At 38.8% G+C, this 27818-nt stretch overlaps 1 protein-coding gene across 2 annotated transcripts in view; it reads right to left on the bottom strand.

The window, feature by feature from the left end:
• The window catches only part of LOC126100625 (DNA-directed RNA polymerase III subunit RPC2), a 178484-nt gene that overhangs the window by 67963 nt on the left and 82703 nt on the right, over positions 1-27818 (bottom strand). For both annotated transcript variants that reach the window (XM_049911251.1, XM_049911252.1), the window contains exons 6-10: positions 27597-27754; positions 25785-25896; positions 16582-16767; positions 7478-7591; positions 3777-3977 (exon numbers count right to left, since the gene is read on the bottom strand). In XM_049911251.1, the coding sequence (XP_049767208.1) occupies positions 3777-3977; positions 7478-7591; positions 16582-16767; positions 25785-25896; positions 27597-27754 (771 nt within the window). The remainder of the gene's footprint in view (positions 1-3776; positions 3978-7477; positions 7592-16581; positions 16768-25784; positions 25897-27596; positions 27755-27818) is intronic.

Below are 27818 nucleotides of genomic sequence, written 5' to 3'. Positions count from 1 at the left end.
GAATTTCAAGAGCAACCTACAGAGGCCTGTTCAATGAACTGGGAGTACTAAATATTGCATATTAATAGATTTATTCCTTAGAGAAATTTGCTGATTCCTTAATTAAATTTGCTGGAACAATATATCTCTTCTTCAAATCAACTTCTCAGTTTATGAAAACAGTACTAGAAACAAGAATAGTTTTCACAAAGATTTAAAATAACTTACATTGGTCCAGAAAGGCATCCATTATTCAGGAACAAACATTTTCAGTAACTTGCCAGCAGCCATAAACTGCTTAGCTACAAATAAAGTTCAGTTTAAGGGTAGCCTAAAGGATCTATTAGTGTCCAACTCCTATTGTTCCATTTATGAGTTTCTAGGTAGAATGCACTGATGAATATATTGTTCGTAATATCAAATGCATCCCAATGTAATGTGGATTTACACATTTTATGCAAGAAGTAAATCTACAGGAACAAAATCGAATCATTAAAAAATGTGTTATGAAAGGAAAGAGCTGGAATAACTGAAGAGAGACAGTTGAAGTACAATAAATCAAAGAGAAAAATGAGTACTAGAACAAAGTATGTTTTATTATATTTATGAGGACCATTTCGCTTAAAACTTATGGAAGGAACATTAGCATTTCTCTATTTTTGTAAACATGTATTATGTATTCTTGTTGTATGACATGTTCTACATCTTTGAAGATCTCCTCACCATGGATCTATGGAACAAAAACTACATACAACATGATGAAAAACTGTCTGAAAAGTTTGTAACAGTGTTTCAGGATAGATAGTGCTCAGAAATAATGGTTAAGAAAGAAATTCGGTAAGTTGTGCCATTTCTCAATTAACTGGCATTGAAGTTAGCCAATCAGGCCATTGTGTGTGCAAATTCAAACAGCCCGCCATAGACAGTAGCACCAAAGGTGTTCTTCATTTGGCTTCCTAAACCCGAACAAGAGAGTGCTACTGAAATTGGACATAGGATGATAGTAAGGATTGAACCCAAGCCAAAGACTGACCAGTCTTGTGCGCTGTCAACTACACTACGAGAACAACTGACGCTAATTCTATCTGGAGAGGCACTTGAATTTGTGTGTGGAAACAGCACAACGTAAGAGTTTGTTTTTAACAATTATTTCTCAGCATATGCTACCCTGCAACATACAAGCTTCTTAGACTGCATTTGAAGACCCTATATAATCTAACCGAATCTTACTCTCATGTTACAGGATACAAACTAATAGTTACTATCCTTTCCAAAAATACGAATTGTCTGTCATGAATGTGTGTATATCATCAGTACATCTATTCCGTAACTAATTTCCTCCTGTTTGCACTTAAAAACATACATTGCTACTTCCTATTTTCAGTTCCCCCGTCGGATAGTTTCATTGCCTCTTGTGACAGTCTCTTCAGAAATTTTCTAGTGTTTTGTGTGTATTCTGTATATTCAATCTTCTTATAAATTACTCACTATTAATTCTCTTTCATTTTAATTCTTACAAACACTCTCAATAAAATCAATAAGGTTTGGTTGGTTGGTTGTTTGGGGAAGGAGACCAGGCAGCGTGGTCATCGGTCTCATCGGATTAGGGAAGGATGGGGAAGGAAGTCGGCCATGCCCTTTCAGAGGAACCATCCCAGCATTTGCCTGGAGTGATTTAGGGAAATCACGGAAAACCTAAATCAGGATGGCCGGACGCGGGATTGAACTGTCGTCCTCCCGAATGCGAATGCAGTGTCTAACCACTGCGCCACCTCGCTCGGTAATAAGGTTTGACTCATTCTAATTATTCTTACTTCTTTTTACCACCTAATTTTGACTATCAGCCAATCATTTCATTTCTTTTTATCACATTCTCGTACTTTATGCTACAGTTGCTTCCACATTACAATGGTACACCTGACATTTGATTTAACAAAAGTCAATAAAGGACTTTTTGTCACCTTACTGAGCTATATCTTTCTCTGTCTTCCTCAAGCTCTTTTCCCTTCAATTTTCAGTTATGCATCAATTAACAGATTTTATTTTCCAATTTTTTAATACATATTTGTCATATTAATCTCAAGTGCTCATTTTTCTTTTCAATTTACTGTACTACAGCTGTCTCTCTTCACTTATTCCAGCTCTTTCCTTTCATAACACACTTCTAAATAATTCCATTTTGCTACTGTAGACTTCCTTCTTGTCTGCTTTCATCAAAATCAAACCTCTGCATTATGTGTATAGTGCATCCAAAGCAACTTCTCAGTCTCTCTTGAAACACATTCCTTTGTTCAATTTAATTGCCCTAACTTTTCTTTGGGGTTCTTCATTTCCCACACTGTTAATACCTCTTTCCATGCACTTTTCTACTACTGTGTTTGGTCCTCTTTCGTACAGAGTGTGTAAATAAAGTTTCAAGACTGAGTTTTTCCTGAGTAGCAGTGCACATGCAGACTGGTCTCACCACCTGCGCCAGGTGGTGGTGGTGGTGGTGGTGGGAGGGGTGTTGGCTAAGCGAGCCAAGCATCGGCATTCGCCAGTGAAATGCTGGGATGAAAACATCACAAGTGCAGTCTGTTTTGAAACGTCATCGAGAAATCAGAGCGTCCAAAATGCAGTGCCTCTTGGAGCAGCGGAGTTCGATCAAATTTTGTGTATAACTGAACTAGACTGGTACACAAACATTTGAATGGTTCAAGAAGCCTATACAGAATATGCCATGTCACGTGCCATGGTTCTCATGTGGCACAAGAGGTTCAATGATGGCCATGAAGACTTTGAGGATGAATGCTCTGGAAGACCTTCAACAAGCAGAATAGACGAAAATCTGGCCAAAGTGTGACAATTTTTAAACAGTGACTGATGTCTCAGCATCAGAATGATTGCAGATGATGTGGGTTTGAATCACCAAACTGTATTTCAGCTAGTTACAGAAGATCTAGTGATGAGAAAATTGTGCGTGAAACTTGTCGCTGAAGTGTTCTCAGACGAACAGAAGGAGCAGCGACTGGATGTTTCACAGAAAATGCTTGAACATTTACAAACCGAACCTGATTTTTTGGACAAAGTGGTCATAGGTGGTGATACCTGGGTCTTCAAATGTGATCCAGATTTGAAGAGGCAAAGCTTGGAGTGGCACACCTCCACATCACCAAAGCCCGATGACCAAGTCACGTGTGAAAAGCATGCTCATTGCTTTCTTGGACGCAAAAGGAATGATCCACAAAGAGTTCGTACCTGCCAGACCCTGTCAATGGTCAACCCTGTCAATGGTCAGTATTATACTGGAGTGGTCCGCCGTTTGAGGGATCGAGTCTGCTCGGAGAAGAAAGACAACTGGGTGCTCCACCATGACAATGTGACCGTTCACACCTGCTTTGCCGTCACTGAAGTTTTGACGCTCTTCAACATGACAATGCTGCTGTAGCCACCATATAGCCTCAACCTCACCCTGAGTGATTTCTTTTTGTTCCCCCAGATGAAGAGAGACCTGAAAGGGTAGCGGTTTGACAGTGTCACAGAGGTCCAAAAGGCTTCAATGAGGGTTTTGAACAGCATTCCGGTTAAGGAGTTCAAGGGAGCTTACCAGCAGTGGAAATCTCGTTGGAAGCGATATATGGATTCTCAAGGCACCTATTTTGAAGAATTTTACTCCAATATATGAAAGTATTGCATAAATTTTGTGTTCTGAGACCAGTCTTGAAGCTTTATTTACACATCCTATATAAAGAGCTGTCCATTCACATGACATATAAAGTGAATGAAAATTTCTGTAGCAAATTAAATTAAGAATTTACCTCTCCTTCAGGTGTATCAGATGGACATAACATTCCCCACTGAGAAGGTTGCAGGGAGCGAGGACCTGAAACTTTCCTCGTCTTTTCAAACTGGGAGTTGACTCGTGTCATCATTCCTAATGCTGAAATGTAGGAGAGTCTTGAAAGAACCTGAGTCACTCCCTGGCGGTCCATTTTAAACCTCTTGATAGTCCAGTTACCCTATAAAAAATATAATAAACCACTATCAAAGAAAATGATTTAACAACATTAATATTTTTAGATTCAATACTTTGAAGATGTGATATGTCAGAATAACACAGAATTATTATTTTACTGTAAACTGATACCCAAGTAGCAGCAGTTATCATTGACATATTTGGATGTTCAATTACATATAAAGTTACATGAATTACACTGCTCATTATAAACTGCTCAATAATAGTTTTGTACCACATGCATATTTCAAACATGTTGGCTTACAATCAAAAGGGGAAGTGGATGAAATAACAAGCCTTATGAAACTATAGAAAATAACTTTATTGTGAAATAAAAAGAAAACAACAATAAAAATATTGAAATTGTACATCTTTGTACATCTGTAAACTCAACACCAGCTCCTCGGTAACATTCAGCACCCTGTGCATTGTAACATGCTTCCATTCTCGTTGGCACCTGCCCACAAGGTGCTTGAGGCATTGTTGCTCAAGACTGTCCCACTTATAAACAGCTGACCTCCAGAGGTCATCCAATATGTGAGAAGGGTTCATGCGACGACGTGCAGACAGTTACAACTGGCCCAAAGAAATCTTTCAACTGGGTTCATGTCAGCAGACATCACAGACCATTACATTTGGTTCATTCGGGAGTAAGATGCTCACTAAGTGAGTATGATGTGGCCATCACCTTCAAAGACAAAACCATTACTGGAAGTATGACTGTACAGCTGGACAATAATTTAGTGGAAGACCTCAAACTGCTCTTGACAATCATCCAACTCTCTGTCGAACGTATGGGACTGTGAGCTTGAGATGTACATTGATATGTGGCCAATTTCACGCTCTTATATGATTATCACCAGGCAAATCCTGAACTTACTGGTGAAGAGCTTCAAAACAGCAACAAGCAGTACCGTAGCATAATCCTCAGGATACATGCAAGCTACAATTTGTTGGTACTGATCATCAGCTGGTGGTGTTGTCTATGGGTGATGGCTATGAAGCATATCTTCAATATTTTGTGTCTCACAATAGTGGATGAATATTCAAATAGCATCATGGTGATGTTCTTGACAACCTATGCTGACAACCCTTCTTGCTGTAAAGTGACAATGTGGGCATGGTCTAAGTTTGAAAAGATCCTTCAATGCACGCTCACACACTGATTAGTTTAAAAAGCTACATTTTAACATTTGTGATTGAAGACACAGCACACTTTACTATATTGCACTTAGAATGCAGTTTTACTTTTACCTTCATTACACTGGTGATTGTTTATAGTGATTTCATGTGGTGAAAATGCAACTGAGAAAGACGTTTCTGATCAATAAAACACAACCTATACAAATCATGAGAATAGTGTGAGGATAGTGCAAAATATTTTGTGAGCTGTGATAGTGGACAAATGGCAATTTTCACTCTCTCAAATTATCTTGTTTCAGTATTTTTCTTATCAAACTTTCATGTAACTGCATAATGATCTGAAGATTATATGAAAATATATGTTATATTTGTTTTAAAATTAATAGTAATAATAAACAAACAGTATTTTCTGTATCAACTACAAGCTACATGGATAAATTGGCACAGAGATTAGTTCCTCCTCCACACCAAAGAATACGGGAGATTCCCGACAACTTTACAATTTCTTCACCGACAATTTGAAAATATATGGCCTAATAGGTGTTACATACACCTAAATAAGGGAGCAACAACTGCTTAGCAATGAATTTCCAAAACACAGATCTCACAGCACTATTGAGAAATCTCTTTCAAGAAATTAAACTGATAGGCACACAGAAATATTCTCAAAGGTTGGAGCCAAGAATATAACTGTGTATTAAAATGGTATTCTTTGCTAATACCACAACTGAATATTTAGCACAGCATTGTGTGTCATAAATGAATGTACAATACATTTTCCTCAAATGTACTCTTCTTTTCCTTCAGTGTTTGTCCCGTGTGCCTGTGGGGTCCGCTACATGGGTCCATTGACAGGCTGTATCTGGGTGGATGTTCAGGCATTTAAGGTCTTTATGAATTGTATCAGTTCAATGTTGCTTAGGTCGTCCTTTGGGTCTTCTACTGACGACTTTGAGTGTGTAACCCACCTTTGCAATAGAGTCATCACCGGCCCATGAAACACGCCCAAATCATCAAAGACGACTCTCACGCATCTTGTCTTGGATTGGTGCAACATCAAACTGTTCCCTAATGCTATCATTGGAAAGGTAATCTAATTTAGTGAGGCCCGTTGTCCACCTTCGCATCTTCGTTTCCATTACACTTAGGTGGTGTTCTGTAGTGGCCAGCACTCACAACCATACAAGGTGACTGGTTGGATGACAGTGTGATAGATTTTTTATTTTAAATTATCTTCCTTCCTGCAGTGGCAAGTGACTCTGGTTGTAAGGTACTTAAACTTACTCACACGAGTCAGGTCTTCACCATTAATCATGATGGTTCCCATTTCATGTTAGATGTCATGTACTTGGTTTTCTTCAAATTAAGGCGCAAACCACTCACTCCATTTTTGAGTTTGACTCTGCAGATCAAGCTTGTTTTCTGCTGCTAGCATCATGTCATCAGCATAAAGTAGGGTCCGTGGTAATGGCCGATGCGGGTCAGCTGTTATGGTGTCCATTACGAGAATGAACAGAAGTGGTGACAGTGCAGAACCTTGGGGGACGCCAACTGTGATGGGGAAGTCCTTAGATACTCCTGAGGTTGTATGGACATAACTTCTTGGCTGTGCATAAAGTAACTGCACCTAGTTTATAAACTGCTCTGGCACATCATGCTGTCGAAGTGCTAGTGGATGATACTATAATGGCAACACCACTAGCTGTTACGTTTCTGCCCTTATACATCAGCTTGTAACCACATCCAATGTCCATCTTTCTTGATCTGTACAGATGTCTATGTGTCGGATTTCAAGGGCTTTAGATAGCTCATTGTCCCATTCGGTCATGATGCTGACGTTGAGTGTTGCAAGACGGGATGTGAGGGCTAGCTTGTTTAGCTGTCGCCGCCTGTGCAACGGTAACCCTTGTATATTTCTCACGCTGAACGGGCCAAGACAACGCGTGTCACCTATGGGGGACGCCATAGCCTTTGTACCAGATCCAGAAGACAACATTTCCATAAATATGTGACAGAACTTTTATGGCTGGCTCATCACATAACCTGTCACCAAGCATTTTAGAACTACTGCTAGCAGGAGGAAAGGGGGCCGCTCCTGACATGGAGAACAGATGGCTGTTGTAGCCAGTCTTAACATGGAGTACAGACGCTGCTGAAGTTGGTTCTTTCACCTTCTTCGCCACTGGGTCTCCAGACCTTGTCCGCTGTTGAAGCTTTCCTCAAATTTACTCCCAGACAAAATTCAAGTTAGAATGATGACATAATTCTAATTTTTTAAACATAATATTAATTAACATGTAATATTTCTTTTTTCCACTTGAGATACAATTTTTACTTAATACTTAAAAGTAACTTACTTACCGTTGATATAGCATGAACTAAACCATTTGTTATTTGGTCTTGCCGCATGTGCTTCACAATATCAAACTGCGCTGCCTTTAATTTGGGGATGTTCTTGTCAGCAATTATCTTGAGCTAAAAAGGCAAACAAACAGAATTTTAACTTAGGCAAAATATATCTTGAGTACCAATTGGAGACTAACAACTGTGACGTGGTAATTACTGTTTGTATAGTGACACATTAAAGAGGCATACATATAACAAGACAATACTTCTAGGGTTCTTTTATCTACCTCTATATATAAAAGGCAACGTCCTAACTGACTGACTCATCATCACCCAGCCCAAACCACTAAGTACAGAAACTTCAAATTTGGAGATGGTGTGGATCTTATATGGTAGGAGTCTTAAGAAAGGATATTTTTGAAATACCAATCATAAGGGGGTGAAATAGGGGATGAGATTTTTAAGAAAATAATTTATTATGGAAGCACTTTTAAAGCTAAATCTATGAAAATTTTAATTTGGCTTCTCAGTTAAAAATGAAAAAAAATGTGTTTCCCTATTTTTGGGAATTCAACCCATATGGGAGTGAGACGGAGGACGAAAAGTTTTTATGGAAATATTTTACTGTGCAAGCATTTTCGAACCTACATCTATGAAAATTTGTATTCGGCTTCTCTGTCAGAAATAAAACGTATGTATGTCTCTGTTTTTAGAAATTCAACCCTAAGAAAGTGAAATGGGTGGATTTTTAAGGCTACATCTATGACAATTCGTATTTGATTTCTCAGTTAGAAATTTAAAAATTGTGTTTCAGTGCTTCTGGAAATTCAAGCCCTAGAGGAGCGCAATGATGATGATAGTGATGATGTCCCACATTCCAAGGAGCATAGGGGATGATGTGGAGGACCCGCACTGCCGACTAGGCACGGTCCAAGTGGAGTTGGTTTGCCATTGCCTTCCTCCAACTGTAATGGGGATGAATGATGATGATGATGATGATGATGATGATGAACACAACACAACAACACTGTCATCTCGAGGCAGGGAAAATCCCTGCCCCCAGCCGGGAATTGAACCTGGGACCCCGTGCGCAGGAAGCGAGAATGCTACCACAATAACACAAGCGCCAGATAAAGGAGTGCAATAGGAGATTAAAATGTTTAAGAAAATATTTTTTCCACATAAAAAAAAATTTAAAGCTAAATTTAAGAAAATTGGAATTTCACTTCTCAGATATCAGTAAATATTTGTTAGGGAATGAAAGTTGTTTTGGAAATATCTCGACAAGAACTCAAAAGGCACGATTAAGAAAAACTTTGGACTTAAGCTACCAGAATCACTGTTTGGTCTGAATATATTCAGAAAAGACCACACTTATAACATAAAAATTCAGTAAAAAAAAAAATTGCTGTAGGTCATACAGTCTAGTGAGCAAAGCAGCAGGCACTAAGCTAGTATCACTATATAAAGAGAAGTTCCTGTTTAATGCTGTTACCAAAAGTCTCGAAATTGATCAATTACTTCAAATTTTCACATAATACCCTAATAAATATTCATATGAACATAAGCTACATATTTTTTTAAACTATGAAGCACAAGTTTTACATTAAAACCAACAGACTACAAGAAAGAAAATGCTGTGCTGTGCTGTACTCTGCTCTGCTGTGAATATGTGCAGTTTTGTTTTCTTTCTACAGTCAGTTTGAATTACAACAGTGTGGCATTTAGGTCATTACAGAAATTGTTCCTCTCATTCACATTCCTTCTCATTATACATATTTTAAACAAAAATTGTGTACACAATGATGTTTTGGTTTATTTCTTGCAGTCGGTTTTCACAGAAAATAGGAAAGTTGTATTCATGGCTTATTGGCTGAAGATTAGAATACTACTGTTGTTATTGAGGTCTTCAGTCTAAAGACTGGAGTGATGCAGCTCTCTACGCTACTCTAGTCTATACGAGCCTCTTCATCTCCTAATAACTACTGCACCCTACATCCTTCTGAATCTTGCTTGCTATATTCATCTCTTGGTCTTCATCTATGATCCCATGCCCCCCCCCCTCCCCCCAAACTTCATTCCAATACTAAATTGGTGATCCCTTGATGTCTCAGAATGTGCCATATTGACTGATCCCTGCTTCTAGACAGATTGTGTTACAAACTTCTTTCTACCTAATGCTATTCAGTCTCTCCTCATTAGCTGTATGTTCTACCCATCAATCTTCAACATTCATCTACAGCACCACATTTCAAAAGTTCCCATTCTCTTCTTGTCAAAATTGTTTATCACCCATCTTTCACTTCCATGCATGGATACACTGCATACAAATACTTTCAGAAAAGATTTTCCAGCCCTTAAAGCTATATCATACATTAACAAATTTCTCTTCTTCAGAAATGCTTCTCTTGCCACTGTCAGCCTAAATTTCATGTCTCCTCTACTTTGGCCATCATCTGTTATTTTGCTGCTCAAACAACAAAACTATCTACTACTTTAAGTGAATCGTTTCCTAATATAATTCCTGCAGCATTTCCTCATTTGATTAGACTACATTCAATTATCTTTGTTTTGCTTTTGTTGATGTCCATCTTATATCCTCTTTTCAAGACAATTCTGTTTGACTGCTCTTATCAGTCCTTTGTGGTCTCTGACAGAATTACAATGTCATCAGCAAATCTAAAAGTTTTTATTTCTTCTCCATGGACTAACTCCTACTCTAAATTTTTATTTGGTTTTCTTAACAGCTTGCTCCATATACCAATTGATTAACATCAAGAACAATCCATTCACTATGCTGTTCATAGTAACTTACCCACATTTTTATTTTATTAATCATTATTAAACCTACTCCTGCATTACCTCTATTTGATTTTGTAATCATAAACCTGCATTCACCTGATCAGAAGTCCTGTTCTTCCTGCCACCAAATTTCACTAATTCTTACAATATCTAACGTAGTTGTTGTTGTTGTTGTTGTGGTCTTCAGTCCTGAGACTGGTTTGATGCAGCTCTCCATGCTACTCTATCCTGTGCAAGCTTCTTCATCTCCCAGTACTTACTGCAACCCACATCCTTCTGAATCTGCTTAGTGTATTCATCTCTTGGTCTCCCTCTACGATTTTTACCCTCCACGCTGCCCTCCAATGCTAAATTTGTGATCTCTTGATGCCTCAGAACATGTCCTACTAACGGTCTCTTCTTTTTGTCAAGTTGTGCCACATACTCCTCTTCTCCCCAATTCTATTCAATACTTCATCATTAATTATGTGATCCACCCATCTAATCTTCAGCATTCTTCTGTAGCACCACATTTCGAAAGCTTGTATTTGCTTCTTGTCCAAACTATTTATCGTCCATGTTTCACTTCCATACATGGCTACACTCCATACAAATACTTTCAGAAATGACTTCCTGACACTTAAATCTATACTCGATGTTAACAAATTTCTCTTCTTCAGAAACGCTTTCCTTGCCATTGCCAGTCTACATTTTATATCCTCTCTACTTCGACCATCAGCAGTTATTTTGCTCCCCAAATAGCAAAATTCCTTTACTATTTTAAGTGCCTCATTTCCTCATCTAATTCCCTCAGCATCACCCAACTTAATTCGACTACATTCCATTATCCTCGTTTTGCTTTTGTTGATATTCATCTTGTATCCTCCTTTCAAGACACTGTCCATTCCGCTAAGCTGCTCTTCCAAGTCCTTTGCTGTCTCTGATAGAATTACAATGTCATCGGCGAACCTCAAAGTTTTTATTTCTTCTCCATGGATTTTAATACCTACTCCGAATTTTTCTTTTGTTTCCTTTACTGCTTGCTCAATATACCGATTGAATAACATTGGGGAGTGGCTACAACCCTGTCTCAGTCCCTTCCCAACCATTGCTTCCCTTTCATGTCCCTTAACTCTTATAACTGCCATCTGGTTTCTGTACAAATTGTAAATAGCCTTTCGCTCCCTGTATTTTACCCCTGCCACCTTTAGAATCTGAAAGAGAGTATTCCAGTCAACATTGTCAAAAGCTTTCTCTAAGTCTACAAATGCTAGAAACGTAGGTTTCCCTTTCCTTAATCTTACTTCTAAGATAAGTCGTAAGGTCAGTATTGCCTTACGTGTTCCAATATTTCTACGGAATCCAAACTGATCTTCCCCGAGGTCGGCTTCTACTAGTTTTTCCATTCGTCTGTAAAGAATTCACATTAGTATTTTGCAGCTGTGACTTATTAAACTGATAGTTCGGTAATTTTCACATCTGTCAACACCTGCTTTCTTTGGAATTGGAATTATTATATTCTTCTTCAAGTCTGAGGGCATTTCGCCTGTCTCATACATCTTGCTCACCAGACGGTAGAGTTTTGTCAGGACTGGCTCTCCCAAGGCCATCAGTAGTTCTAATGGAATGTTGTCTACTCCCGGGGCCTTGTTTCGACTCAGGTCTTTCAGTGCTCTGTCAAACTCTTCACGCAGTATCGTATCTCCCATTTCATCTTCGTCTACATCCTCTTCCATTTCCATAATATTGTCCTCAAGTACATCACCCTTGTATAGACCCTCTATATACTTCTTCCACTTTTGTGCTTTCCCTTCTTTGCTTAGAACTGGGTTTCCATCTGAGCTCTTGATATTCATACAAGTGGTCCTCTTTTCTCCAAAGGTCTCTTTAATTTTTCTGTAGCCAATATCTATCTTACCCCTAGTGAGATAAGCCTCTACATCCTTACATTTGTCCTCTAGCCATCCCTGCTTAGCCATTTTGCACTTCTTGTCGATCTCATTTTTGAGACATTTGTATTCCTTTTTGCCTTCTTCATTTACTGCATTTTTATATTTTCTCCTTTCATCAATTAAGTTCAATATTTCTTCTGTTACCTAAGGATTTCTACTAGCCCTTGTCTTTTCACCTACTTCATCCTCTGCCGCCTTCACTACTTCATCCCTCAGAGCAACCCATTCTTCTTCTACTGAACTTCTTTCCCCCATTCCTGTCAATTGTTCCCTTACGCTCTCCCTGAAACTCTGTACAACCTCTGGTTTAGTCAGTTTATCCAGGTCCCATCTCCTTAAATTCCTAACTTTTTGCAGTTTCTTCAGTTTTAATCTACAGTTCATAACCAATAGATTGTGGCCAGAGTCCACATCTGCCCCTGGGAATGTCTTACAATTTAAAACCTGGTTCCTAAATCTCTGTCTTACCATTATATAATCTATCTCATACCTTCTAGTATCTCCATGCTTCTTCCATGTATACAACCTTCTTTTATGATTCTTGAACCAAGTGTTAGCTATGATTAAGTTATGCTCTGTGCAAAACTCTACCAGGTGGCTGTCTGTTTCATTTCTTAGGCCCAATCCATATTCACCTACTATGTTTCCTTCTCTCCCTTTTCCTACTCTCAAATTCGTCACCCATGACTATTAAATTTTCGTCTCCCTTCACTACCCCATAGAGCTTGTGCAGAATCCTGTGTTCAAATATCCTGAGCTGCTGCCATGTTTGTACATGTTTGACATCTGTATGCTTCCACTGGTCAGATCATGACCATGTATATCTGTAATTTCAGCTATCTGTCTAATAACCCGAAAGCCAGCGATTTTTTAAACACATGGAACATCCATAATAACTTAAGATGCACAGTTTCATTTCAGTTCACATGGAATTCATACTGTTAATATTAAATTCCAAACAATCAATTGTCCGCACATGTCAAAATTGAGGTTTGCAGCTGACAATTTATCCAATTTTCCTTCCCTTCTTGTACTTAGTCTCCATTTATTGATAGCAAGGCCTCTAGGTTGTGTGACCACCTTCAGATCATATATTATTCTCTCTAATGGAACTCTTCTCCTGCTAATAATTGCTACATCATCAGCATATGCACATATCTGAGTTGACTTTGTGACTATGTAACTAGATATTCGAAATTTCTGAATGGCTGCTTCAAGATTAAAGTTTGGAAAATGCTGCAGAGAGTGTGTCCCTTGTCCCAACTCCTTTACTAATGCTAAACCAATTATTTTGTTCTTCATCCACATGCACTGCAGCCCTGGAACCAGTAAATGTTGCTGGAATGAACGAAAAAACTTTTAGATGGCATAACAAGCGGTAAAAAACCAGTTAATATTTCTGCCCTGTCAAGAGTTATCAAATGCCTGCTTGAAGTCTACATAGAGGTTATAAAGCTCAATATTATACTCGTGTGCTTTTTCATGTATTTGCCACAGCAAAAATACCTGATATGCAGTTGATCTGTAAGGCCAAAATACATACTAATATTCTCTCTGAATCTCTTCTGCTTATGGAGGTAGCCTGTTGTAGATATTGCTAGAGAGAATTTTATAGGTTACATTCAGCAGCGTAATTCCTCAGTAATTCAAACAAGTCTTGTCACCTTTCTTACATGTATTGGTTGAACCAGACCTGAGGTCCAATCTTCTGGAATTCTCTCCTGACTCTGTATTATCTTAATAAGTTTGTGAATTGGCTTATAGAGTCCAATTCCCCATTTTTTTTCAAAAGTTCTACAGTCATTCCATCAGTTCCTAGTGCCTTGTAATTTTTTAGACAGTTCACTACCTTCTGTACTTCCTCTAGTATGGCCTCTTCTACCAATGGATCTGCAGTGTAATACAGTAGCTGCTCACACCTGAGAGGACTGCCCTTCAAAATTCCCTTTAAATATTCTCTCCATCCCACCAGGACGTCATCTTCATCTGTCAGCATTACATAATGCCTGATTAGACCTCTTGTTCTGTGGTAAGCACTTCAAACTTGCTTTCTTTTTCTGTTCTGCTGCTTGCCAAATTTGTCATCATATCACTCTTCACTCATACTTATCTTTGTTTCCCCTGTATTTTAGGTGCTATTGTCAAAATAGGATTTTTAATAGTGCTCCATTCTTTGTCCATATCATCCCCACTATCCTCTGCTTGTAGCTCCATCTGACACCATCTACAAATATTTTCTTCTCCTCCTCCTCCTCCTCCTCCTCCTCTTGCTGACGGGCTTCTCCTCCTTGATGGACTCATTCCATGGAAGTACTGGACCAACTGTTGTCCCTTTACTTCTGGGCCACTAAATTTCTTCTTGCCACACAGATGACTGTGGCCATTGCTTCATAATTCACCATTAAGCTCCAAAATGATTTTTCACTCTGCAGCAGAGTGTGTGCCGATTTGAAACTTCCTAGCGGACTAAAACTGTGTGCTAGACCAGACTCAAACCTGGGACCTTTGCATTTTGCCGACAAGTGCTCTACTGACTGTGCTATCCAAGCATGACCCCCAGTCTGACATACAATTTTAATTTGCGACAAAGTTTCAATTCAGCATACACTATGCTACAGAGTAAAAATTTATTGTGGTAACAGTCCCCCCACCCCTCTCCTGGCTGTGGCTAAACCATGTCTCTGCAACAAGCCTTTCTTTCAGGAATGGTAGCCATGCACAGCACGCAGGAGAACTTCTGTGATGTTTGGAAAGAAAGGGATGAGGTACACCATTGGCACAAGTAAAGCTGTGAGGGCAGATCATGAGCCATGCTTCGATAGTTAAATTGGTAGAGCACTTTCACACAAAAAGCAGAAGTCTCAGGTTTGAACCCCAGTATGACTTAAGGTTTTAACGTACCAGGAAATTTCTCACCATCAATCAGTTTATAGTACAATGTTGCTGTCTTAACTATCATCACTGTCAACATATCTACTTCTAGATTCTGTTACCAGCTTTTGATTATTGCTCTGTTGTATTTATTTAATCTGCATTCCTGGATAATGAGTAGCTTGTCTTGGACTATGCTTAAAACAGATTTTAAAGTTTTACCTTCCAGGTTTTAAGAGATTACTGTGTTGGTGTATGCTGTCGCCAGCACACCGGTAAAGAGGTTGCAAGAAGATCAATAATAGGCGCTGAATCAAGTGTGCCTATTAGGAGAGAGGCAAAAGACAGACACGCAAGCAACACACCAACAATGCCATCTCAACTGCCAGTATTAAGATCGCCGCCACAGACCAGAGGGCCAGTCCGTCACAGTCAGCCAGCTCAGTCGTAGTAGGAGTCGCAGCCCGTCAGAGTCACAGTCTCTAGCTCAGAGTCAGTCAGTACATAGCAACCAGAGTAGTGTACATAGTGGGACTTTTACTTCACCAGCAGTAAGGTTAATGTGGACTATTACAGAATAACTTGTGCCACAACACATGGACTAGCTTAAGATAAGTAGCTCCTTGTTCTGTTAATAAGTAACCCTGTTAATACATGTGTGCAGTTGTGTTGTAGGAAGAGGACACTGGCCACCAAACAACATCCTCTACTTTGTCTCAACTTTGTATCAACGACAACACAAAAATTACAACCAATTTTTAACAACAAATATTAACATACGATTCTCATTTCAAATACAGACACTTTAAACCTCAGACATGATCACCACCACCACCACAACCACCACCCAAGATTGACACCATCTGAACAGGCCTTGGGAGGTCCAACGGCACCAGCTGACTGCCCTGTTATCCTCAGCCAATAGGCGTCACTAGATGCAGATATTGAAGGGCATATAGTCAGCACAACGCTATCCTGGCAGTTATCAGCTTTTGTGACCAGAGCTGCTGATTCTCAATCAACTACCACCTCAACTGGTTTCACAAGGGTTGAGCGCACCCCACTTGCCAACAATGCTCAGCACACCTGGTCGGTCACTCATCTAAGTTCTACTTATGCCCAACAGTATTTAACATCAGTGATCTGATGGAACCAGTGTCACCATTGTGGTAAGCCTGTTGGCCACACAAGGTTCCAAAACATGTCATTCTTTAATTATCACCATTAGGCAATGATTTTTGAGAAAATAAAAGCTACAAGAGAAGGGGGATTGGGAAAAATGTGTTTCTGCTAAAGTACTGAAATATAATTAATATGATATAAAGTTCAAAAATAAATCAGCAGATGCTGATGACAATCAAAGGCTGAAGATTCATCAGTTTTTAATATAAAATAAAGAGGCAGATCCACATAGAAAAAATAATATTAAACTGAATGTCATCTTTACCAGCACAAGGCATTCACTGGTACTATTCTGAAATACTAAAATAAATCTAGAAATTGAATGCTAGTTACCTCCCAGTTGAATCTCTTGAATAAGTCTTCAAACATCAGTGCCAGAAGTGAACCAGCTAATTCCAGTCTTTTGTTACCATAATAGTCTGGATCATCAATCAGATTATGATCCACTTCTGCCTGCATGACTCTGCGGACCATCAATGCTGTGTATGTTGCTTTAATTTTGAAGTTGAAATTTTCAACCTGCAGTTGAGAAATTGTTCAATTATTTTCAAAGTCCGCCCAACTGCTACACTCACTCTCAGATTTACAGAATATGCCTACACAATCTTCCTACGTGCAGAAAACTGTACCTATTATAAAAGAAAATGATAAAACTTTGTCAAAGTTGAGTAATGTTAGCATTTAAATGCTATTGCCCCCATTGGAAAAATATATATGCGTCCCTCAGTGCACAGCAAAGTCCATGAATGTCTTACATATAAGGAAACCATCTTACTACAACTAGCGAAGTTACAAAATCAATTGTTTTTGCTAAGTGTTGTTGATAAGCTAATAGCAGAATGAATCTTTTTGTTTATGAATGATCAATGAATGGGTGAAACTTACAGTGCTGCATAATGATGGACGCCAATAACAACATAATAGACTCTGCATTAATATGATTATTTGCAGGAACATAATCTATAATTTTCTACACAAATATAGAGCACTAGCTGCAATAATTTTTTCAATACACACACAGTTGTAATAAAATTTAAGTTGTTTATTCTTATTTTTAGGTGACCTGTTTCTATCTTTTAACAGATTATCTTCAAGTCTTTCATTTATTGATGATTGTAGGAACCGTTAGTGTGGAGCAGATCCATCTGTGCAGTCATGGAGAACACTGCAGTATTCTCGACATGTGCACATATGGACCTCCTCTATGCCAATGGTCTCTATGGTCCCTACGGTCATCAAGGAATGTAAGATCTGAAGATTATCTCTTAGAAGATCGAAACCAAACATCTAAAAATAAAAATAAACAACTTAAATTCAATTATAATTGTGTATACTGGAATAAGTTACAATATTATACAGATCGCCACTTTTCCTGGAACTATGTTCCAAAAAACTTTGCTAGCTGCAATACACAGCGTTTTCCAGGTCAGAATATATCACAAGTTTGACAGCATGACGAGCATTTTCTCTATCAGATATATAAAAATGTATATTTTGTTAAATGTATTATGTATACAGTGCATACCAAATTAATTAATGAACGATACAATACAACATTATTATGTCAGAATCAAATGTTACTTAACTTGATTAGAAATTTAATTTTTACTGCATCTACACATATTTATATTTCTTTTCTTCATAGCACTTGCTTATACACTATATTTGTAGTTTTATTGTTCAGACTATAAATGAGCAAATTTTGAGGCTATCCAACTCATGAGCACGACTTAGAATTGGCCTTGAGAAAAGCATGATTCCTTTAAGTTAACACCACAATATGAGAATTTTTGGCCCTGTGCTTTGCTGATGGTCATATTGGAAATTGCAATCTCATTAAACTGAATGGCAATGGAGGCAATATTAAAGGTATTCCCAATATAAATACCGTCTGCCCTTTTTTGTTGCCAGGCAGAAATTAACATGCTTTGCTTGGTGGAATTTGAGTTTGTACTTTCGTAATATGAAAATATGCAGTGTATCGCAATATGAAAATATGCAGCGTACATATTGCTGTGCATCAAAGATCTTCCCAAAATGATTTTTTTTTCCCTATTCCTTGCCAAGCTGGGAGGTTCTACATTTGTGTACGTTGGTTCACCAGTCATTTTACTGCAGAATTTGAATTTGCCAAAACTGTGTAATGGCATAACCTCTGCATCAAACAACTGCAGAATAACATCACTGAGGCTAGTATAATTACTGGCAAATGAGGTTTTTGGAAAGCCAGTCATGACAAAACTATTTCACCTGGTGTCAGAATGTACAAGATGGGGGTAAAAGAATGTACTAATTCCAATCCCAAAAAAGGCACGCACTGGCAGGTATGAGTACTATTGAAGCTTCAGTTTAATACGTTATGATTCCAAAACACCGACATTAATTATTTACAAAAAATTGGAAATACTTGTAGAAGCCGATCTTGGGTTCTGATTTTGGGTTCTAGTTTACCGAAGCATTGAAATAAAGATTGCAAAGTGCTATTGTAGGCCAATCATAGCTCACTTCACATGATCTTGCCATCCAATGACAGCAGATATTCAGATCATAGGACATGTGATGTAGTCAGCCAATGGCAACATCACTGTTAAGTAGCATGAACACGTAATTAGGAAAAGTTAATGGTTTAAATTAATGTACATAGTGTAGCTACAAGACATGCTAAGCTTTCACAAATAATATTGATCTTGAAGATTAATAAGCTACAAGAAAAGTTAAGTTTTTACATATAATACTGGTCTTTTTAGCGTGTGTTACACTTTAAGATACATCCCACAAATGTGCCCGTAAAATTTTAAATAATGACATTAATGTCTGCTCTTTTGGGCTCAAAATTGTTCTAAGTGATTGGTACTCAAATTGTTAAGTTTGAAATGAGAGTCAAATGCTCTGTGATTTAAGTAATTCATTGTACATTCTCGCACGTATAATTCATCTTGTGTAAAAGCAAATTTCCTTTGATAATTACGCTTTTCAAAGAACTATTAGCAATATTTTCCCACGACCTCTTTGACATGGGTTTGTTTCAGTAGCTGCGAGAGAGCACCAGAAAACAGGCATTACTGCATGTGGGCAACTATGATGACATAGAAAGCCCATATCTTCGTACACATATAGCATTAAGAGATCTTACATGACATCATAAAAGAAATAGGACATCAGAGGATACTGCAAGAACATAGACATTTCATAAACAATAGTAAAATGCATAGTTCGGCCTAAAGGACACATTCATATGTCCAGATTTACAATGAAGTAGACCCCAACCTACTATTAAGCTTTCCAGTGTGGTTTTTGGGATGCAAATTTTCTTGGAGTACCAGTACTGTGTTGTCTCATGTTTGGTTCTTTATTATGGTATAATGCCATACGTGCCAGAAGATGAAAAAGTGCACTTGAAAGTCAGTGAACAGTTGAAACTAGCCAAAAGTGAGGAATGAAACAATTCGTTTCTTATAAATTGTCTTCATCTGCAGAAAAGATTAATAAAAGCCAAATTTACTTAGCAAACCAACAAAAACAACTTCGTTGCTGTGCAAGATGATTAATGCTTGACTGCCAGAAATGTGGAAATTATATAAAATCAGAAAATGGAAACTAATAACATATTTTAGCCTTCTGTAACTATGTGAATGCATTTTAATTCACTTGATAGCTCCCGGCCGCAGAAATCTGTTTTGTTTTCATTTGATGCGTGAACTGTTAACAAAGAGGAAGCAGCAAAACCACTTAACGTAAACACGGGTCACTATCTCCCTCCCCACTACAACCCAGACTGCTTTGCACTTGCACGAATCTGGCAGCTTGGAGGTGCCAGAAAATTTTTTCTGAGTACCATGACTGCTTATTGCTACTGCTGCAGCCACACTTCAAGGAGTCAGAAGCGGTAGGTACTGCTCAAATCCAACTCAACTGCGCATGTGCATGAGCCCACTGGCAGCTGCTCAAAATGAACTTAACGTAAACAGTTATGACGTCACACTCATTGTAAGCAGTTTGCTATTATGAAGTATTCCATAGTCTTCATCATAACATTTTGCTTTTGGCAATCACTTGTGTCTACTGTGTTTTATTGTTGTAAATGGTGCATTTTCTTTGCAACTTAAGTTTTATTTTAGTTTTATTTTCTCGTTTACATTCTATTGCTGCAGTATTATTCTGCAGTAGTGGGATACAGACTAAAACAATGAAAAACTCCCGGAATTCTAAAAAATTCCCGAGTTTTTCCCTGTTTTATTCTGGATAAAAAATTTCCCACATTTTTCCTGAATTTCCCGGTTGTTCTGGAGCATATACATTAACAAACTCCTCTCTTTCAGTAATGACTTCCTTATTATTACCAGTCTGTGTTTGATATTCTCTCTGCTTCAGCTATCGCCAATTATTCTGCTGCACAAATACTAAACTCATAAACTGCTATTATTGGACCACTTCCTGCTCTATTCCCTCAGCTGATTTAACTCAATTACATTCCATTACTTTTGTTTTGTTTTTGTTGACATTCATCTTATAGTCTCTTTTCAATACAATAATCATTGTGTTCAATTGCATTCACAAGTCATTGGCCATTTCTAACAAAATTATGTAAGCATCAAACTTCAAAGTTTTTATTTCTTCTACGTAACCTTTAATTCCCTTTCAAATTTTCTCCTCAATTTCTTTCACAGCTTGCTTAATGTACAAAATGAATAACATCAGGGATAGACTGCAACCCTGCCTCACTCCCTTCTCAACTACTGCTTCACTTTCATGTCCTTTTCGCTCTTCTAATTGCAGTGTGGTTTCTGTACAAGTTGTAAATAACCTTTTGCTCCATGTATTTTATACATGCTATCTTCAAAATTTCAAAGAGGTGGGATTTCCTTTCTTCAACTTATCTTTTACAATAAGAAGCAGGATCAAGTATTGCTTCACATATTGTACATTTCCACAGAACCCAAGATCGGCTTCTACAAGTATTTCCATTTTTCTGTAAATAATACATGTCGGTATTTTGGAATTATAGCTTATTAAACTGAAGCTTCAATAGTATTCATACCTACCAGCAGCTGCCTTCTTTGGGATTGGAATCAGTACATTCTTTTACCCCATTTTGTACATTCTGCACACCCGGTGAAATCGTTTTGTAATGACTGGCTTTCTTAGAAATCTCAGCAACACTGAGGGAATGTCAGGTACATTGTTTCCATGAAAGTCTTTCATTGCTCTGTTAAACTGTTCTCTAAGTACCATATCTCCCATCTTTATCCATACTTATTTTCTTTCTCACATAACACTATTAACAACTTCCTTTCCTTACATAGATGGCTTATATATTTCTTCCACCTTTCAGCTTTCCATTCTTTGCTTAGTACTGACTTGCCATATGAACTCTTGATATTCATACAGCTGCTCCTCCTTTCTCCAAGGTTCTCTTTAATTTTCTATGGGTGACACCTATCTTTACTGTAGTCATACATGTTTCTACGTCATTGCGTTTGTCCTCTAACCATTCCTGCTTAGCCATTCTGCATTTTCTGTCAATCTCATTTCTTGTACAATGTCTGTTCAAAAAATTCCAGAACATTCATAATTTCACGCCAATGGTGTGTTGGAGCAAAATGGGGTTGGCATCTCTGTACATGGCTGTGTTTTAATGTGTAATTGCTGGGAGTTTCATTGCTGTATGTCTGTTAGCTATCGACTCTAACGTTGTGTCGTATAGTTTGCGAATTTTGAGATGGCAGAGTTAGAGGAGCAACATGTCTGCATTAAATTTTGCGTGAAACTCAATAAAACCTTTACAGAGACATACGAAATTATGCAGGAAGCCTATGGTGATGAATACTTAAGCCGTGTTTGATGTTATGAAAGGTTCACACAATTTAAAAATTGATGGACAGAAGTTGAAGATGACCCTCATTCAGGACACCCTCTGATGTCTACTGATGGCACTCATGTCTGAAATGTCAATGAAATTGTGTGTGCCAATCAAAGACTCAATGGCTGAGAAATTGCAGAAGAAAGTAACATTCCAGTTGGATCATTTCATGAAATCCTGAGACAGTATTTTGAAATGCATTGTGTTGTCGCCATGTTCGTCTCACAACTCATGAGTCAAGACCAGAAGTGCAAATGAAAGTGAGATGTTCCTTAAGAGAATTATAACTACTGGTGAGACATGTGTCTGTGGTTATGATGTTGAGACCAAGGTTCATTCTTCAGAATGGGTCAGGAAAGGTTCTTCAGGACAAAAAAAAGCTCGTCAGGTGAGGTCAAATGTCAAAGCTGTACTGATAGTTTTTTTTTGAAACTGAAAAATTAGTTCATCATGAATTTGTGCCACAGGGACAAATTTTTAATTGATGGTAATATCTACACATATTGAGATGCCTGCGAGAAAATGTAAGAAGTAAATGGCCTGAAATGTGGTGAGAAAATTCAGGGCACTTGCATGCGGGTGTGTTACCTCACCATAACGCAACATAGTTGCTCGACTACTGCACAATGAATGACATCACTCTGTTGCACAATCCTCCATACTCTCTAGACTTGAGCCCTGTGGACTTTTTTTTTTATTTCCAAAGCTGAAAACCATGTTGAAAGGACGAAGATTTGCAACGATAGATGAGCTTTTAAAAAAAAAAAAAACACCCTCACAGACAGCACCTCGAGCAATCCAGCAAGAGGCGTACCAAGACTGCTTCCAGAAGTGGAAATAATGTTCAGAGCAGTTTATCAATTGTGGAGGAGAGTATTTCGAAGAAGACCATGCGCAATAAATAAAAGGTAAGCGCAGAAAAATTTTGTGGAAAAGTTCCTTAATTTTTTGAACAGATCTCGTGTATCTGTATTCCCTTGTGAACAATGGAAAATCCAGGATGGCATAATGACAATATATAGTGGAAAAGCTGAGTTGAAAATAGGGACATTAGAGGGCAGGGGCAGTGGGGGCACGGGCATAGTGGAAAAGGAGAGAAGTAAAAAGACCATGGGTGTGTTGGTGAAACAGAAGGCTGTGTAGTGCTGGAATGGGAACAAGGAAGAGGCTAGATGGGTAAGGACAATGACTAATGAAGGTTGAGGCCACGAGGGTTACGGGAATGTAGGATATATTGCAGGGAGATATTCCACCTGCGCTGTTCAGAAAAGCTGGTGTTGGTGGCAACGATCCAGGTGGCACAGACTGTGAAGCCATTGTTGAAATGAAGTACATTGTGCTGAGTGGCATGCTCAGGAACTGGGTGGTCCAGCTATTTCGTGGCCACAGTTTGTCGATGGCCATTCACGCGGACAGACATCTTGTTGGTTGTCATGACAGTGGTTGCAGCTTAGCTTGTAGATCACATGGCTGATTTCGCAGGTGGCCCTGCCTTTGATGGGATAGTTGATGCTTGTGACTGGACTGGAGCAGGTGATGGTGGGATGATGCATGGGACAGGTCTTGCATCTAAGTCTATTACAAGGATATGAGCCATGAGGCAAGGGTTTGGGAGCAGGGATTGAGTAGACATGGACAAGGATATTGTGTAGGTTCGGTGGGAGAGGTAGGAAGGATAGTGAGTAGGACATTCCTCATTTCAGGTCATGATGAGATAGAGTCGAAAACCTGGCAGAGAATATGATCCAGTTTCTCCAGTCCTGGGTGGTACTAACTGGAGGGATAAGGCACAGGAAATCTATTTTTGTACAAGATTGAGTAGGTAGTTCCAGTCTGTGAAGGTCTCTGTGAGATCTTTGGTATATTTTGAGACGGACTGCTCGTAACTACAGATCGACGGCCATGGGTGGATAGGTTGTACGGAAGAGACTTCTTGGTATGGAATGGGTGGCAGCTGTCGAAGTGGAGGTATCGCTGGTGATTGGTATGTTTAATATGTACGGAAGTACTGATGTTGCCATCTTCGAAGTGGAGGTCAACATCAAGGAAGGTGGCTTGTTGGGTTGCGCAGGACCAAGTGAAGGAAATGGGGGAGAAGGTGTTGAGGTTATGGAGCAATGTGGATAGGTTGTCCTCACCCTTGATCCAGATCGCAAAGATGTCATCAATCAATCTGAATCAGATGAGGGGTTTGGGATTTTGGGCATTTAGGAAGGATTCCTCTAGATGGCCCTTGAATAGGCTGACAAAGGATGGTTCAATGAGAGTGCCAACAGCTGTACCTAAGATCTGTCTCAAGGGTCTCACTGAGGCCTTCACAGACCATAATTACCCTCCCAACCTTGTACAAAAACAGACTTCCCACGCCTTACCTCTCCAGTCACCCACCATCTCCCAAAGTTGCACTATCCAGCTGCAAAGGAGCATTCCCCTCATGACTCAGTACCATCCAGGACCGGAGCAACTGGATCACATTCTCTGCCAAGGTTTCGACTACCTCTCATCTTGACCTGAAATGAGGTAAGACCTACTCACTATCCTTCCCACCCTTCCCACAGCAGTATTCTGCTGCCCACCACCCTACACAATATCCTCGTCCATCCCTACACAACACCTGCCCCCAACCTCAAAGCTCCTATCCCCGTAATAGACCTAGAAGCAAAACCTGTCCCATACACCTTCCCACCATCACGTACACCAGTCTCATCACAAGCATAACCTATCCTGTAAAAGGCAGGACTACATGTGAAACCAGTCATGTGATCTACAAGCTAAGCTGCAACCACAGTGCTACATTCTTCATGGGTGTGACAACCAACAAGCTGTCTGTCCACATGCTGGCCATCAACAAACTGTGGCCAACAAACTGTGGCCAAGAAACAGCTGGACCACCCAGTTGTTGATCATGCCGCTAATACAACGTTCTTCACTTCATAGACTGCTTCACTGCTTGTGCCATCTGGATTCTTCCCACCAGCAACAGCTTTTCTGAACAGCACAGGTGGAAATTCTCCCTGCAATATATTCTACGTTTCTCTAACCCTACTGGCTTCAATTTTCATTAGTCATTGTCTTTACCCATCTAGCCCCTTCCCTGTATCTGTTCCTGCACTGCATATTCCTCTATTCCACGAATGCACTCACAGCCTTTTTACTTCTCTCCTTTTCCACTACCCCCCTTCCCCTCTGTCTAACCTCCAGACTGCACCTAGCTTCTGTACCCTCTCTCCACCTCGTACTTGTACCCTGCCACAAGCAGCACTTTACCATCCACCACCCCAGCCTCCGCCTTACTCCCACCAACTGGTTGCTTCTGCCATCATGCACTGCTGCTAGCAGTCTGGCCTCAGCAGCCAGAGACTGTCATCATGGGTGCATTTGTGTGTGTGTGTGTGTGTGTGTGTGTGTGTGTGTGTGTGTGTGTATTTCTAGTGATGAACTTGCTGGTCAAAAGCTTATTTTCTGACAGGCTTTTTGTTGTGCCCATCTGCAACTCAGCATCCTGCTAAGTGGAGAATACCAACTATACTTTTCATAACACTGTATTTCCTTTTGCCTTCTTCATTTCCTGTATTTTTATATTTTCTCTTTTCATCAATTAAACAATGATAATAAAGACTAGTAAACTGTGAACTGCCAAAACATAAAACAGTCATAAGTAGAAGGTAACTCTTACTGGTACATGAGCAAGAACTGTTGTAGCCAGCAGGTCACGTGCTTCGTCAATAGGAGTCTTCTTAGGCGCAGGTGTGAAAAACCGTTTCTGTTTCAGTTTTCCTCCAATATATCTACAACAAAAGAAAGGCTACTGTTACATGCAAAACACTGGACCTTAGGAAGTTCTGTCTTACTTGGATGGCATAAAAACTTTCGAAGCTTTTTCACACACACCTTGTCCTTTATACCATACATAAATTGCCAATCATACACGTATCTCATGTTCTTACAAATAAAGGCATAGTATCATTACAATAAGATGTACTTATGTCTCTATTAAAAACTTCAAAAACATTAAAAGTGTGATACATAATTACATCATGCTCACAGGAATTTTCAAGTCCCCCCCCCCCCATTTCCAAGATATTTCCACACCGAACAATGGTAACAGTAAACCAATAGCTACCATGAGAAAACAGATCACCTTTATTAATACTACAATTCAGTGCTGTTCCTTATAAAACACATGGTCCATCCAATGCAGTAAAAGATTCAGCATCTTTCAGCTTAACTTTATTCTTGGTAATCATAGTCCCTGTAGTAAATGTAACATTATCAATTGCTTTATATACCTTATTTTAACATAAATGCTTCAGCGTCCTAATTTAATTTTCAAAAAACAAAGGAAAGTCTCAAAGTATCATATCAGAGGAACAGCAGCAGCAGCAACACACTTAAGACATAAACCAGCACAAATGGAGACTAAGTTGACACCGAGGTAAGTGCAAGGTTTCAGCCATGTGGTAAGAAACTATGTCTTACAAGCCAGGCAAGAATCTCTTCACAATATGGAAACAAAGAATGAACTCAACAACAGCACGAGAAATTCTTCACTGAAAAGGTATTTCAATTACTTCAAACAAAACAAGCAGCTGCAATCAGAAACAGCAGCATTTCATATTATTCACCTGACCCACCATTAAACCCACCCACCCCCCACCCCCACCCCCCCCCCCCCCAAAAAAAAACACAATTATGGGACCAAACGAATAAATGCATTTGAAGAACTTATGAGGAAACCAAATTTACACGAGGTCAATGCTACAACAGAAAAATTACAGTTAAAGTTAGTATGTAATCAAATCAGCTAGTATGGAAAAAATGCAAACAAGATGGACATTCTTATTTAAATATGATTCATAAAGACCATAACTGTTGAAAATAACATTGACTCTCAAATAAGAAATTGTGCGTGTCTATAACAAAATATACCACAAAAAATAGCAACACTTCTATTAAACTAAAGTTCAGGGATTCAGTGGCATATTACAATATTATTAAAAATCAAAATAAGAACTTCTCTGCATATCACCTGCAGCCAACAGCACAAAGTAAAAAGTTTTCAAATATTATAAATATACAAATAAAACTGCTTTTTAGCAAAAGATGCTCTAAAAATTTGAAAGTCTGGCTAGGCAATTACTCAAACAATTTACTTGAACATATTTACTGTTCAATAACATCAATTTGTGGAGCATTTTTAGTGAAACATCATGGGAGAAAGGAGTAGATCAAATATTTCACTCAGATATACAGTCCAAAACCAGCCTTTCTGTCACATAAGTAACGTGCTTAAAGGGGATTTGAACTATGATTTTGGGGTTTTGAAGCCAGTTCTGTACAAAATTTGCAAGTGAAGTGTGTATATTTGAAATCTCTGTTGAGTTTCTCTGGGTATTTCATTATCTTCCAATAAGAAAATCAGCCAGCACATTCACAAGAGATTTTAAATAAAAAAGTACAGCACAGTAAGCATAAATATGATTATTACCTGAGAGCCTGTGTCTGCGTAAAAACATTTGCTTTGTGGCATTCCTCAAGAGAAGGGGCTATTCGTTGCATCATTCTCTCCTCAGTTCCAATCATTTGTACAATTTCTTGGTCACTCTCTACCCCCATAGCCTTGAAAACTACAGCAATAGGAACATCCTGAAACAAATTTGAAACATACCTCTTGGTCAACAAAATACTTCACTGCACAGCTAAAAACATT

This window comes from Schistocerca cancellata, chromosome 9 (genome assembly GCF_023864275.1).
Source record: "Schistocerca cancellata isolate TAMUIC-IGC-003103 chromosome 9, iqSchCanc2.1, whole genome shotgun sequence".
Classification (NCBI taxonomy): domain Eukaryota; kingdom Metazoa; phylum Arthropoda; class Insecta; order Orthoptera; family Acrididae; genus Schistocerca; species Schistocerca cancellata.
Note: the sequence above shows the minus strand (reverse complement) of the source record. Positions and strands in the feature narration are given on the sequence as shown.